Source organism: Vicia villosa, linkage group LG7, assembly GCF_029867415.1.
Source record: "Vicia villosa cultivar HV-30 ecotype Madison, WI linkage group LG7, Vvil1.0, whole genome shotgun sequence".
Taxonomy (NCBI): domain Eukaryota; kingdom Viridiplantae; phylum Streptophyta; class Magnoliopsida; order Fabales; family Fabaceae; genus Vicia; species Vicia villosa.
This window is the reverse complement of record NC_081186.1, coordinates 92,788,943-92,804,128: the sequence shown is the minus strand read 5'-3', so window position 1 is coordinate 92,804,128 and position 15,186 is coordinate 92,788,943. Positions and strand designations below refer to the sequence as shown.

General features: G+C 33.9%; 1 protein-coding gene across 3 annotated transcripts; it reads right to left on the bottom strand.

Moving 5' to 3' along the window:
* Positions 1 to 5,955: 5,955 nt before the first annotated feature.
* Positions 5,956 to 13,906, bottom strand: LOC131615864 (TMV resistance protein N-like). Of its 3 annotated transcripts, none has more exons than XM_058887035.1 (7): positions 13,787 to 13,906; positions 11,530 to 13,403; positions 9,805 to 10,912; positions 9,434 to 9,709; positions 8,472 to 9,338; positions 6,867 to 8,382; positions 5,957 to 6,501 (listed from the first exon to the last, which is right to left on the bottom strand). In XM_058887035.1, the coding sequence occupies exons 2-7, from the start codon at positions 12,015 to 12,017 to the stop codon at positions 6,497 to 6,499; spliced, it is 4,260 nt and encodes a 1,419-aa protein (XP_058743018.1). In that variant the 5' UTR covers positions 12,018 to 13,403; positions 13,787 to 13,906; the 3' UTR covers positions 5,957 to 6,496. The 3 variants fall into 3 exon arrangements, with proteins under 3 accessions (XP_058743016.1, XP_058743018.1, XP_058743017.1); XM_058887034.1 differs by having other exon boundaries at positions 5,957 to 6,488; XM_058887033.1 differs by having other exon boundaries at positions 5,956 to 8,382.
* Positions 13,907 to 15,186: the final 1,280 nt, after the last annotated feature.

Below are 15,186 nucleotides of genomic sequence, written 5' to 3'. Positions count from 1 at the left end.
TTGTTTGCTCCGAAAATTTTACACTTATATTTTCTTTAAAAAGACCTTTTAGTATTCAAATTGTTATGTAAATTTAGATGATTCTATGTTTTTAATTCTGTAAATATATTATTTTATATCTTTTCTCTATTTTTCTATCGTTTTCTAAAGTTTTCTGCGCCGTCAAAAGTTATCATATTTGGTAAACTCCTTTTATAATATAGTGATGATAAGTGATAATGCATTGAAGTAGGTAACAAACCAAGTAGTGTTATTTTTTTCAAAAGTTTGCAGTCATTTTAAAAAATGCTTTATTATTCTTACTATAGCTCTTTCGAGGAAAGCTATAATTTGGATGATGTATTGCATCAACTAGCATATATAATATATAATATTACAATTTAAAAATAATTTGCATATTTAATATTACAATTCAAATATAGAAAGGAGAAGATAATCAAACTCAATAGAAAATAGTGGTGGTAGCTAAGTCTTTTTAAATATTTTTTTGTGCCAAAAGGTAGGAACCTTATATTTTTGAATATGTCATACTTTCGGGAGCATGATGAGAAAATATGGTGTATCAATATATATATAGGGGCAGTTTGTAATTTGTTTTAAAAAAGATTTTTTTGGTATTTTTAAATATGATTTTTATGAGAAAAAATTGAAATTAGTTAAATTCATTTGAATTTTCATTATTTATAAATGAAAAGAGTAATTTTGATCCTAGATCGTATTATTAAAATCACATAAAAAAATTATAAATCTATTTAAAATAATTTTTAAATTATTTATTAAAATTTTAATATCTAAAAAAATCATAACGAAAGAATAAATATTTAAAACAACTTTTTATTAGAAGTTATTTAAACTATTTTTTTTATCTATTTTAAAAGTTCTACATAAAAACCTTTTTTGGCAAAAAAAAATGATATAAACTCATTCTTTTTCAAAAACTAATACAATTGGGACAATTCATATTCCATTTGTTTACTAACTTTAGGATACTTTTAAAGTATGTGAATTTTTGGTTTTCTTTTTCTTTTTCAAGTGCTAAAATCTCCTCTCTTTTTTAAATTCAATGTAATTAGGTTCAATATGAAATTTGTTTTGGACGGTTCATATGCATAGCGAAAGGTTCAAGAGAGGCACCAATAGGTTCATTATGAAATTTGTTTTGGACGGATCAAATGCATGGCAAAAGGTTTAAGAGCGGCAACAAGCATGAAGTAGGCCCGTCTCTCATTCTACCAACAACAAATGATTCCATCATTCATACGCGTAAATTAGATCCATCGACCATCTGTACAACACGCTTTCTCTCATTTGAATGGTTTTAACTGCTCACACTATATAAGTAATAAAGTGATTTATTTCATATATTCAAATTCATTATCACTTTTACATCACTTATTATTCTCTCGCTGAATTAGACATTGGAGTATTATCCTTGCAAGGTCAGCCCCCTCTCTATCTTATCGGAAACTTATTCTGCCAATCCAAGTTCTTATCTCATCGTCTCACCAATCATTTATGATTCTTACTAATTTCACAAAGAACCTTTGTTTATGTGTCACAAATCCAGATATTAGATTTTTTCCTCGCGAACATTGATTTGTTCCCGAACAACCTGATATCAAACACTTGAAGCTATGGTGACTTCGAAAATTACTAGATCTGCCAAATTTGTTGTTGCATTTATTGAAAATAGTATAGCTCATCCTCCTCCACCAAAGATGGAGGATTCAATCTTAGTAATTTCATCATTTGTTCCAATACCGCAGGATTTGGCTCCTTCAAGAGTCAACCAATGAGCGTTCAAAATTTTCCAACCTCTCAACCTTCTCCTCTACTTTATCAAGGCGAACCTTCAAACTGACCTCATTTGAAATCTCTGGTACCTAGACAAGATATGTTTCCTTGTCTCTAACTGTTGCGAGCCAGTCTAGGCATGCAAGGAGCCACTAACTTATTTAACCACGAGTACAAATTGGTACACCACTAAAACTCCCAATTCTTGACATATCGGATGTTGACAATCGAAGAAAACTTATTGTATGTCCTTATTAGAGATAGCAACATACAGGAGGCGGTTTCGCGTGGCAACCACTATGTGATACCAGAGCCAATCCACACCAAAGCAGCAACTACACATGAGGTTTCTCCATAATCTTTAAGCCATTGCCAAAGTAGGCGACATCGTACTCTTCCTCCTGTCTCTAAGAAATTGGGAGGGAGCCATACACCACTCGAAGCTCACAGTCGTCGTCGGTCACCGAAGCATCATTCTCGAATGAGAGAAATGGACAATGCAGAAGCTTCTACTGTAGGAGAAACCTTCTAAGCTGGTGGGATACGATGAGACTATTGACCCTGAAGAACGTGTAGATCACGTCGATAATAGGTTGGACTACTACCATACCCATTGGAATGTAAAGTTTAAAGTATTTGTGTTAACCCTCGCCGAAGCTGCCATTACTTGGTAGAAGACATGCATGAATGAAAGCATTAACTCGTGGAAGAATATATGTGATTGCTTCAACGTCCAACTTACCTCCTAGAAACAGCAACCTACAACTTTGCTGGTGTTCAACGGGATCACGCATGGGAAGAAAAAAATCCTATATAAATACACAGATCATTCAAGGAAAATGGTTTCAGCGTTAGGAGGTACAAATGACAGACTAAAGTGCGATATATCTAAGAAGGGTTTAAGGTTTGATTGCATGTTCTTGGATACAATTGGGCACTAGAAAAAGACAAAAATCATTGAAGAAACAACAAGGAACGGGGTTCCTAGGCTAAATTCTCCTCCCACACTCTTTTGAACACTTAAAGGGAGAAAATCTTGTGAAAGTGCGTCAATACTGAGTTTAAAGAAGTTGGGATAAAGATCCCTTACTCAGTTAAGGAATCTTCAAGGACAAATAAGTCTAAGTATTATCGTTTCCACAAGAATCGTGACAATAATACCAACGAATGCTTTCATCTAAAAGATGAAATTGAGAAGGTGGTAAAAAAAAGCGTTTCACCAAAAATAGTAGCTAAAAAAGAAACGGTCTCCTTGTAGAGAAAAATCGTCCCCCAAGAAAGATATTGAGGTGGTAATCAGAGCCAAGGAAAAGGGGCAGCATTGGTGAAGAACAGGAAGACCGCAAAGAAAAATGCCAATATATTGCTTCTATCATGGGCAACCTCCCAAGGTCGAGTACCTCTTCCAAAGGAACCATCAAAAGAAGAATTGGTTAGTTGTTGTCTGTTAGTAAGGAAGAATGAACTACTTTGACCAAGAAGCCGAAAAGGTTCGTCCTTAGATTCATGGATAGTAAAAAATGGGTGGCATCCCAAACTAGATCTTTCCTCTGGTAATAATAGTCACCATGGCTGACTCTAATGTGTCCAAGATCCTCATCAATGGCGGAAGATCTTGCGACATCATGTATTCTGAGCTTTTTGAAAATTTTAGGCTGAGAAAAGAGAAGTTGTGGTCGTACAAAGTGTCTGATTTATAGGCTTTCAGTGGCATGGTGAACCGCCCATGCAGTACATTGAATTGATGTTCACCGTAGAAGAAGGAAGGGATACCGAGATAATCAATCTTCAATTCTTGACGGTTCCTTATAGAAGCACTTGTTACTGCATCCTGGATAGGGTTTCGCAACAACACTAGATGCAATATCTTCCTCAATACACCTCATGTTGAAGTATCATAATGTGTATGACGAAGCAGTGATGGTGTCTGTCGATATAACTGGAATCCTTAGGAAACACAAGGCCTTGTAAAGTGACGAGGGCGGAAAGGACGAGGAAAAGGCTATGGAGATTAACGTAGGCTCCCTCATTAGACAACTAGGGGAAATGGCAATTAGACTTCCATGAAAATGAACAAGGGTACCCGGCAAGCACGTTATAAATAACTCTAACATATGAAGTTGTAGGAAGTGGTCTCGAATGAAGATCGAAGTCGACCATACTAATTTGCGCCACTAAACTGAAGGACAATAAGCAGTGGTCACCTCTTTTTTTATTTTAAAAATTCTCTTATTTCATGTGTAAAATTTAAATTATCGCTATGATGTAATGACATTCCTTTCAACAAGAGTAAATATATTTTCACTAAAAAAAACTTTTTCCTTGTGATCACAAAAGATAGAAAAATCTATGAGGGAAACGACCAAAGCAGTCAAAATTTTACGACAAACGACTCTGGGGCATTGTCACAAGTACTCGAAGCGTACGCTTAAAACAAACAAAACACCATAGTGCAAGTGCACAATTAAAAATAACAAACCACAAAATGGCACGGACTCATTTCATCTTGATATCTAGCCACTACTGAGGCTGAGATGAGTCTCTACCACGTCAATCTCGAACCAAATTTTTACTAAAAGGAGTATCTATCCTTGATCGGTCACAACTTCAAAGATGTCTATTAAAACATCAAGCATGATGCTAGAAAACAAACGATATCACAGAAAAATGAACTCTGAATTTAATACAACAAGATAACATACAAACAAAAAAAAAAGTAAGTCACAAAAATAAATACAACACCATAACATTGTGTCAAACATAAACCACAAAGTTTAGATATTAAAGAGAAAAAAAAATACACCGAATCAATTCAACAAGTTGAATGTATAATAAATATTTAGATATGTATGGCATCAACTCGCTTATATAATATGACAATTCAAGAATAACTTGCATATATAATATTACAATTCAAATGTATGAAGAAGAAGAAGATAATCAAACTCAATACAAAAATATTGCTGCTAGGTCGGTCTTTATAAATATTTTGTATTGCCAAAAAGTTGAAACCTTATATTTGTGAATATGTCATACTTCCGGGTGCATGATGAGAATATATGGTGTAGCATTGGATATAGGAGCGGTTTGGTTTTATTTTGAAAAAAATTATAAAAACTATTTAAAATAGTTTTAAATTTCAATTATTTTTATATTTTTATAGCCAAAAAAACATAATAGAAGGATAAAATATTTAAAATATCTTTTTATGCGAAGTTATTTCAACCAAAATATTCTCCTCTCTATCAAACTTGATAACCAAATGTGATTCCAACAACCCACATTCAAAAGCAAACATTAAAAAATATAGAAAAGTTGTTAGAAAGTAAATAGATCATATTATTAAATCTCCTATAATTTCTACGAAAGATCTCAACTTTTCCAGAGTCAGCTCTCCATGTATCAATTGCTTTAGTTTTTTTACCATGGTAGTTGCTAAGGTACACCTACTTTGTAACAATGCTAATGAAATATTCTTTTTGGTGTATATTATATTTAATTTTTGAGTAATAAAATGAATAACAAAATGGGAACCATCAAAAACTTTATTCTATATTGAATTTTTAGTTAGGTCTATAGTTTACAAATTTTAATAAGTCTTTGAACTTCTGAAATATTTTAAACAAGATTTTAAATACTGAAATTGTTAATTCTGATTAATTTATACACACTCATTTATAAGTGTAGATAAAAACTACTAGGTCAACCAATAGAAATTAGATCTAATCTAACAAAATATATTAAACATTTGTTATTTGTTATTAGGTTTCCATTATTTCCAAAATAAAATTGATTAAGTATCAGCTTTTTTTTTAGCTGACTGGAATCACAGTGGTTAAAGCATCTTTGGCATTTTGGCATAGACTAGTCATACACTCATACTTGCACACTTAGAGCATTTTCAATGGAAATGGCTTCTTATTTACATGGACATATAAGGTATGGAATTTAATTTTTTTACTCTTAGAGCATATTTACGTGGAGGTCTCTTGCTTAATTTTTGTGCGTCAGTTTAAAAAACGTATTGTTTATTATTAAATAATATTAATTTTAATAATTGATAGGGTCAAATATGAATTGGTTGGATAAAATATAAATTGCTTATTGAAATCACTATTGAAGTAAAATTAATTTAGATGGTAATTTGGTCTCACAAAATAGCTCAAGCAACCAAAATTAGTTCTCCCATTGCAGATATTCTTATCTTCTTTCTTTTGTTTTAGGCACTGAATTTTTATCAAAAGAAATTAATTAGCATTCATAAAAGTTAAAAATTGGCCCATAACATCATGCTGTATATCAAAAGGACCAATTTGTCTAAAATTAAGACAAACTACAACTGCAATGCAACAGGTAATTGGCAGAATAGAAGTAAAACTTTCATGGAGATAACATCATGCTGTATATATTTTGATAAACTTATCATTATCACTCTCATTGTTCTCATCTATTAGTTACTACTATTATTATTCATGTCGCAACAAATTTCTCAAATTCACTCGTGGGATGAGTATCTGAATGACTGAATCACTATCACTATCACTATCATTGTCACTGTGTTCCAAAAGGTAATAGATGCACCGCAATGCAGCCTCAGCCATTCGCCTTTGCTTCCACTGCCTTTCTTCTTGTTGTCATCATTTCTACCGCGCTTATTATTGGAACTAAACAACCTAGTTGTCATACTTGAAAGCCTGCAATGTTAAACTACATTATTGTTCAAAATATACATAGAGATTAAATATAGCCACAAATATCAAATCTTCAAACACATATCTTGGTTCCTGAAAATTGTATCAATGCCAATACAAGAAGCAATTTTCACATACACCACCTCTATTCATAGTAAGGGCACAAACTTTTCTTCACATTTGGTAAACAAATATGTACAAGTCACAGAAAAACTAACTGAAATCATCATATTATAATGTTATTGAAGAGATAAAGAATAATCGTAACTTGATCTTGAATAAAGAAAAGGCTTCAAAACAATGGAGTAATGAGTTAATATTAGTAGTAATAAAAGCATGTTAAGAGGAAGGAGATGCAGAAGATTATGATCAGAGTATTACAGTGGAGGTGCGAAAATCTCATGTAGCCAGTTGAACCGTACATGTAGACATTTGGTGGCGTCCCATAACCACTCCACAAATTCTTCCGAATTCGTGCACCAGAGGAGATTAAACAGATACTCGCATGCGTGTTCTCTTGAGATGGGAGCGTGTGAAGGTTCATTGGCAGTGAGCAACTGGCGTAGCAGGCATGAGATTGTTGACATCTCATTTTATATGAGGAGGAAGTTGTTGGTTTCCCTTTCCCTCGCAGCAAATACAAATGAGAGGCTCCTTTCCATCGTCGTCGTGTAGTTGAACCACAGCAAGGACCCCAAACTGTAGTTGTTGAAGTAGTAGTAAAACAACTACGGTTTGAGTTCTCTCTTCTGCTCACCTTACTTAACACATCACTTAGTGTTGCATTCAAGTCTAAAGAGGGGAAACTCAATAGTGCTTCCTGTAGTCCATAGATAATTCCTTCTACATATCTCATCATTCTTAAGTCAGACCACCGGTGGGCTGATCTAGCCCAATTACCTCTTTTAAAAGCAGCATTAATGGTTGCATCTATATCTAGGGAAGGAAATCTATTTTGTACTTCATAGAGTCCTGCCCTCATTCCATCTAAGAATATTTTCATCATTATTTCTTCAGATTGAGCATCACTGACTTGTGCCTCCAAACTTCCCTTATGGCCAGACGTTGCAGTTTCGCCTACATATGCATCCATAGGTCGTTTCACTAATTCATTCTTGTGGCTTAAGTTTGGATTTAGAGGCTCATCTTTTTCTTTATAAACACTGTCATACATTTTTTTTATATTTTGTAAGAACCATGCAAGGAGAGACTTTTTTCCTAATGGTTTCCCTTTTAATATATCCTTGGCCATCTTCGATAGCTCTCTCGATATGTTTAAATCTGGTAATTTGATTACCAGATCTTTCATGCTTTCCACCAATAATTCATTAAAGATTTCATCAAGAGCAAACTCCTCTATCATCATCATTTGATCCTTCATAGGACTTTTTATAGGAACTATTATGTTAGCTATGCTTGAGTCCCTTGGGCCAGGACACATGAATTGAACAAGTTCTTCCAATTTAATAGTCCCTTGTTTGTACACAAAAATTCCCCATTCACTTAGTGTCACAAAAGTCATGGCCGATGCTTCATATGAAATTTGCACTTGATTCCATTCATGCGCAAGAAATAATGCATCAAGGCTTTTCCACTCCTCGTCATTGAACAAGAGTTGTAGATCACAAATTAAAACATGATTTGGTTCAATTCTGAAGTTGTAATAGCCTTTGCGAGGGACACATCGACCATTGATAACCAAGTGAAGTTCAACAAGTTGCCTAGGAGTTCTTCTTTTCTTCCCAACCACACCTTGGAACACCAAGGCTAAAGCAACATTGGGAAACTTCCCACGAACCCACAAACAAGGAATTCCTCCTTTGCTCCTATAATCAAACCATTCTGGAATCTCGGTTCTAGGCATCACAATTTCTAATCCATGCCTATCTTTTTTAACCTTGTCATTTTGCAAAAAACAAAAACAAAAAATCAGTAGCATATATATACAAAAAAGTTGTAGAGAAGTAGCATGAAGAGGCTATGTACCTGATCCCATAGCATGTCTGAAGTCTCCCTAGAAAAGTTGAAGCAATATTTTGCATCTATTTTTCTAATAGTGCATGGCAACTTTGAAATATGTTCAAGCTTCACACAACCATGGACATTTAAAATTCTCAAGTTGGTGCATTCGGGAATTTTTTGAAGCATATTGCAACCACTGACATCAAGCTTTGTCAAGTTATCAGACTCTTTAATGCACACCGGGAGAGAGACCAAATTGTTATATGATGCAGTCAACTCTTCTAATTTCGGAAAACACGTGAAAATCGAATGAAGATCTTCATCCGACAGACCACTATTTTCAAAATGCAATGTTTTTAATTTTAACCAAACATTAGCTCCTGAAGGGCAATCATGTACGAATCTTCTGAAAGATTCTCCAAGTTTAGAACATCCTCCAAATTTAAAAGCAACAACACTTGGTAACATGAATAAGCAACTTGGTAGATGTTTGAGGTTCTTGCTATGTGACATCTCAATAGAAACAAGTCCAATAAGATTATCAATAGAATCTGGCAGCCTCTTAATAGAGGTATTTATCATATAAACTTTTAATGGTTTATTCATCTTGTTCACTATATCTGGGAAGTGTTCAAGTTTTACACACAAACTAAGGTCAAGAACTTCTAGAGATGGTAAATACATTCTTTGCAGAAAATTTTCAAGTTTGGTGCATCCCGCGGCGCTTAAGTGAACAAGATGTTTGAGAAATCCAATGGATTCATGAACTGTATTTAGGTTCTTACAATTCTCAAGTCGCAATTCTCTCAAATTTTCAATGTTGGACACATCAGGCACTGTTGTGATAGATTGGTTATTTGAGATATTCATGACAGTCAAATAAGAAAATTGCTGCCAAAAGAAGAAAGAAAAATGCTCGATCAAACCGTGTTATTGCGATACACGTAAAAGTGAAATGAAGAGAATAAACAAAATTAAGTTTTTACCTTAAACGGCTCTTCGAATGTAAGTCGACTATAAGGCAAATTCAAGATAACAATATTCCTTGGATAAAATTTTGGTGGGAAAGACTTTGAAGGGTAATTCTCCCAATCAAGCAGCCTTAAATGATTTGGCAGGTGTTTAGGCTCTGATGAAAAAGTTGTATTTTGAATAATGAGAATTCTGAGGCGGTTCATCTTCGCAAAAGCAGTGCTCCTCCATTCTAATTTTTTTACATGGTAGGGAGGATCAAGCATTATCCCTTGAGTTGCATCACTTCCCTTTGAAACAAGTAAAAATTGTCAAATCAATTGTATATACATTATCATTATAATGTATAGATAAAAAAGAAAAGTATAGACGATTTCATTCTTACAGAATCGTCGGCCAATAATACGTCAATGACATCTTGATGAAACCATAATCTACTACGTTTCAAAGGATTTGGTGACTCTTGCCTAACAATTTCTCTTCCCATGTCTTGTATTAGATCATGCATATTCAAGTATCCATGATCAACATTCAAGAGAGATTTATTAACAAGTTCTTCAATATTAGATGTTGCACTGAATTCGTCAAGTATCTCTTCGATATACTCTATTCTTTCCCCTTTGAAGAAGCAAGCTATATCTAGGAAAACACTCTGAGCATAAGGCTCCAAAACATCATAGCTTATTTTTAACACATCTTGAATCCCTTTACGCGGAATCCTCTCATAATCTTTCAATGCATGCTCCCAAGCTTTTAAACTTTTTCTAGTAGCCAAATTGGAGCCTATAACTTTTAAAGCCAATGGAAGACCTTTTGCATAACCAGACGCACGAGATGACAAAGCTTCATATCCAGTTTTAGGATTGCTTTTCCCAAAGGCATTTCGACAAAACAACTCAAGAGAATGTTGATCATTGAGTTCAGTCATTTCATAAATATTTTGAACTACAAATGAATGAGTGCCTATCAGCAAACCTTTGTCCCTTGTAGTTATAATGATCCTACTACCTGGACCAAACCAATCACTTCCTCCAGCCAAGTTTTTTAATTGTTCCATGTCATCAACATCATCAAGAATCAAAAGAACCTTTTTCTTTCCAAGCTTGTGTTTTATTCCGTAGATTCCTTTACTTGTACTTCCCAGCTCGGTTTCTTGCTGCTCAAACATCTCTGACAAAAGTGTTTGCTGTAAATCTTCGGGACCATTGATTTTGTTTGATTTCTCTCTAACATTGGCAAGAAAACTTGCAGCTTCGAATTGATGCACAATCTTGTTATACAATGCTTTGGCCAGTTCTGTTTTCCCTATTCCGCCAAGTCCGCATATGCCTAACACGCATATAGTATTGTCGTTAGGATTCATGTCTAGAAGTGACTTCACCTTCTCTATGTGTTGATCAAGCCCAACTGGATTTTCGCCAACAAGTAAGGGTTTAGGAGCTATCTTAGCATGGACCTTTTCAACAATCTCTTTAATATGATCGATTTCGAACCTGTAAAAATTCAACACATTGTTTGTAAAATAACATGACTAATCATTTCATCTATAACATAAACTGGATTATTGGTAGGGGTGTGCATGGTTGGTTATTTTCAAAAACCAAATCATAACCATTTTAAAACCATTTAAATGGTTTGGATTTATAACCATAACCATATTTTAATCAAAACTGGTTACAAAACCGGTTATAAATTTGGTTATGATTATATAACCGTTTTTTTTAAAAATCCAGTTTTGAAAATTATTTTTTTCGAAAATATTTTTTTTCAAAAAAAAATTAATATTTTGAGAATTAAAATATTTGGATTTGGATTATAATCGAATCCAAAATAATTTAACCGGTTAATAACCATTTAATTATATCCAGATTATATGAATGGATAATCAAACCATTAATAACTAAACTGGTTAATAACCATTCAATTATATCCGGATATTTAAAAGTGATTTAGGTTTTGTTATGGATTTGGACATCAAAACCGGATATTTTGCACACCCCTAATTATTGGATAATCATGTTAAACAACTATTTCTTTTCGTTATTTATTTTATCCATCTAAATTACAAGTACAGACAAACGTATATAAGAACAAAGGTATAGTTACATACCCGGTGTGTATATGGTGGCCTTTCAAGTCTGCAGCTTCAGATAATGCTGCTTTCCATGCTTTTATATTTTCCGAGTCTTTTCCAAACCTATTCTGATGTGCAACCATGGCTTCTCCATAACTATTTCTTTGATTTCGTACATCAGATGGGTCAACATGATAAAAAATTGGGAAAGCAATTTGTTTGTTTATTCTTTTCGTACATTCGATGATCTTCACGAGTTCACCAAGGCACCATCTGGAAGATGCGTAATTCACAGAAAAAACAATAACAGAAATCTGAGATTCTTCAATGGCTTTTAAAAGGGCAGGTGAAATATCTTCCCCTATTCTCAGATTCTCATCATCAAAGAAAGCATTGATTCCTCTCTGCCGCAACGCATCACGAAGATATCCAATAAAATTGTGACGTGTGTCTTCCCCTCTAAAACTGAGGAAAACGTCATAGGTCAAACCATGTGATTGGTCTCCATATTTCACCATAGACATAGTGAAGAGAAAAGAACATAGCAGAACACACTTGAGATGGTAAAACAGAAACTTAAACAAAGAAAGACAGCTTCTTGAGTGTGTACATAAATAAATATGTCAACTCTTCCAACTACTTTAAAATGTAAATTACTAACAACCACCATGTTCTAAGATCTGTCATATTCAAATTTTCAACTAAGGATACATCAATTTTCTATACATTTCATTATCAAGTTGTTCACATCAATTTTGTTCAAAATTTTAAACAACAGATAAAAACCAATATTATATCTGAATGTGGTATGAGTGCAAGTTTTTATCATTTTTTTTGGTTTCACACATAGAACAAGTTTTGTTGAGTTCTGTAATTATTTTTTATACCCATCAATCTTCTTGTTTTTTATCTTATTCTCTTTGTCTCAAATGCAAAAGAGCAGCATGGCCAAGATATGATCATTATAATGGTACAAGAGATGAGAGTGGCACCCTACATGATGTTCTCCGGCCAACGCTTGCCATGTGAGCATATATGGTAAATATTGCAAAAACTAGATATCAAAATATGAATAGTTTGTATTTTCAATCCATTTTTTTTCCGAAAATATTACTTATTTTCCACCAAACTCCTTAGAGACGCTCACTTCTAAAACAGAAAAGCTTAAAGTGAGACTACAAAATTTCGTAAAAAAAAAAATGATTGATTGGTATAAAACTAAGACAAACTACAAATGCATTAGGTATTTAGGACTAGAAAAGAACCATAGACCCAACTATATGACATAATACTAAAATCATTAGAAACAGAAATTAAGGAGTTAGTAGCAAATATACAAAAATAATTCTAATGACCATTTAATAATCCAAAACTACTGATTAAACAAAACAATAAAATAAATTTTCTCTCTAACTTGAAAATTCAATAACCAAAATGCATTTCATTTTTCTCTTCTAGCAATTTAAAATAAAAGTTTCCCATGTTGAAACAAGGTTCTCAAATTCATTAGCAATTTAACCAGAGTATAAGTTGAGTCATCCTACTATGAAAGCCGTAATGCTCAGGTTTCAGAATCTTCCCGTTTCTACTAACAACGTTGCAGGTGTTTCCTTTTCTATTGATCAGTAATTTGGTTTGTCCTTCCTGTGCTTTCAATGTCACTTGTGGGATCCGTATCTGAATCACTATCAGTATCACTATCAGTGTCGGCTTCACTTTCACTGTCATCGTCTTCCAAAAAGTTCAGATAATAGATGCATACCAATGCAGCCGCAGCTGCAGCCAAAATCATACGCATCTGCATACAGCGGAACATTCGCCTTTGCTTCCACTGTCTTTCTCCTTCTTCATCGTCATTTCTACAACGCTTTTTATTGGAACTAAACAAACTAGCTGTCATTCTTGAAAGGCTGCAATGTTTAATTACATTATTGTTCAAAATTTACATAGAGATTAAATATAGCAACAAGTATCATTTTACAGTCAAAATAATAATCTTCAAACACATATCTAGGTTCCTAAAAATTTTATCCGCACAGATACCAGAAGCAATTTTTACATACACCACTCTATTCATAGTTAGGGCACAAATTTTTTTCAAATTTGGTAAACAAATTTGTACAGGTCAGAGAAAAAGTAACTGAAATCATGATATTATAATTTTATTGAAGAAATATATAAAGAATAATCCTAACTTGATGTTGCATTCATCTCAAATGGAGATACAAGTCATAACAACAACGAAAGCATGTTAAAAAGAAGGAAAAGCAGAAGAGAAAGATGGACGCATTACGATGGAAATGCGAAAATCTCCGGTGGAGGGGAGTGTGGTTGCCGATTAGGGGTTGGATGGAGGGAGGGTTGTGGAGGGAGGAATACGGATTTTGAAACGGTTTCGTTTCACGAAGATAACTATGGAAATATTTTATTTTTTATCAAAATTTAAATGAAATATTGAAATATATTTGACTTTTTATTTTAGAGAAAAAAATGTGTTGACAGTAAAAAAATATTTTTACATTGATATGCATCACAATAAATCTCAATTTCATTTTCAAAATACTGAAATAATACGACAAATGTAAGAGTTTTTATTGATTGTATGTGTAAATGATATGATAAATGTAATTTCTTTACACCGTCGATGTATTCCAATTAAACTCATTTGAAATACATTATCAATCACGAATAAAATTTCTTTATACATTCCAATTAAATTCAAAAACAAAAATAGATTTCATTCCTCTATCCATCATAGTAGGCAGGTAGGTGGAAACTCTAACCAATAGTGACTCTAACAACGAGGAGGACGTCATGGCAGAGACGTGAGTTGCCGATTTACATCGTCAGAATCAAACATTTAAGGATAACATCCTCTACTTCCAACAACGCTAGCAAGAGGTTGATCCTACTGAAGAGGTTGAAATACTAGACCCCTAACCTCCTTTGATGAAATAGGAGGATTTGGTGCCATAAAACATCAAGCCTCCCTTGTTTATTAAGTTTGATGGTGCAACGACCCATATGAGCATATCGCCTCCATTAACATGTAAGTGGCGATTATTGGGGCTTCTGGTTCCTTGAAGTGCAAGTTATTTTATGGCACCTTCGCAGATGCGGCCCTAAGGTGGTACATGGGCATGCCCCGACTCTCCATCACCATCTATCAAGACTTGGTGAAAAATTAGTCCACCAGTTCGTAGCAAGGGACATAGAAAGATGGCCACCACCAGCCTTTTCAACATTTGCCAAGGTTCATTTGAATCTTTGAGGGATTACCTCACACATTTTAATGAGGTGATAATAAAGGCCATTCATTCTAAACAGAAAATGTTTGTAGGAGCATTTAAGAGTGGGACACTAAAATCCCGTGCCCAAAGGCTAACAACTTCCTTGGCTGAGGTAGTGACACATGCAAAATGTTATATAAAGATAGAGTAAAACAATGGTGAAAAGAAGGCTATAGATGCAAAAGAATGCTCCTTTAGTCCTAACAATTCACATCAATTTGAGAAGAGCCATTACACCTCGCCCAATAGAGGCAGGATAACTTTTAAGCGTAGCATAAAACTTGTGGAGAACTTCAGACCTCCATACACTAGTCGTGAGTTGATATGACAATAAGTCCTCCACATGCATGATATTCGACAATTGCCAGCTCCCAATTTGGATGTCATTGAGCCCAAGCCTAGT

What these genes read in the sequence shown, in the direction of transcription:
- LOC131615864 (XM_058887033.1), bottom strand. Translation starts at nt 12,017, where the DNA reads ATGTCTATGGTGAAATATGGAGACCAATCACATGGTTTGACCTATGAC. An exon ending in CATTCGAAGAGCCGTTTAAG is followed by an intron (nt 9,339 to 9,433) that starts GTAAAAACTTAA and finishes TTCTTTTGGCAG; the next exon opens with CAATTTTCTTATTTGACTGT. An exon ending in CAGACATGCTATGGGATCAG is followed by an intron (nt 8,383 to 8,471) that starts GTACATAGCCTC and finishes CAAAATGACAAG; the next exon opens with GTTAAAAAAGATAGGCATGG.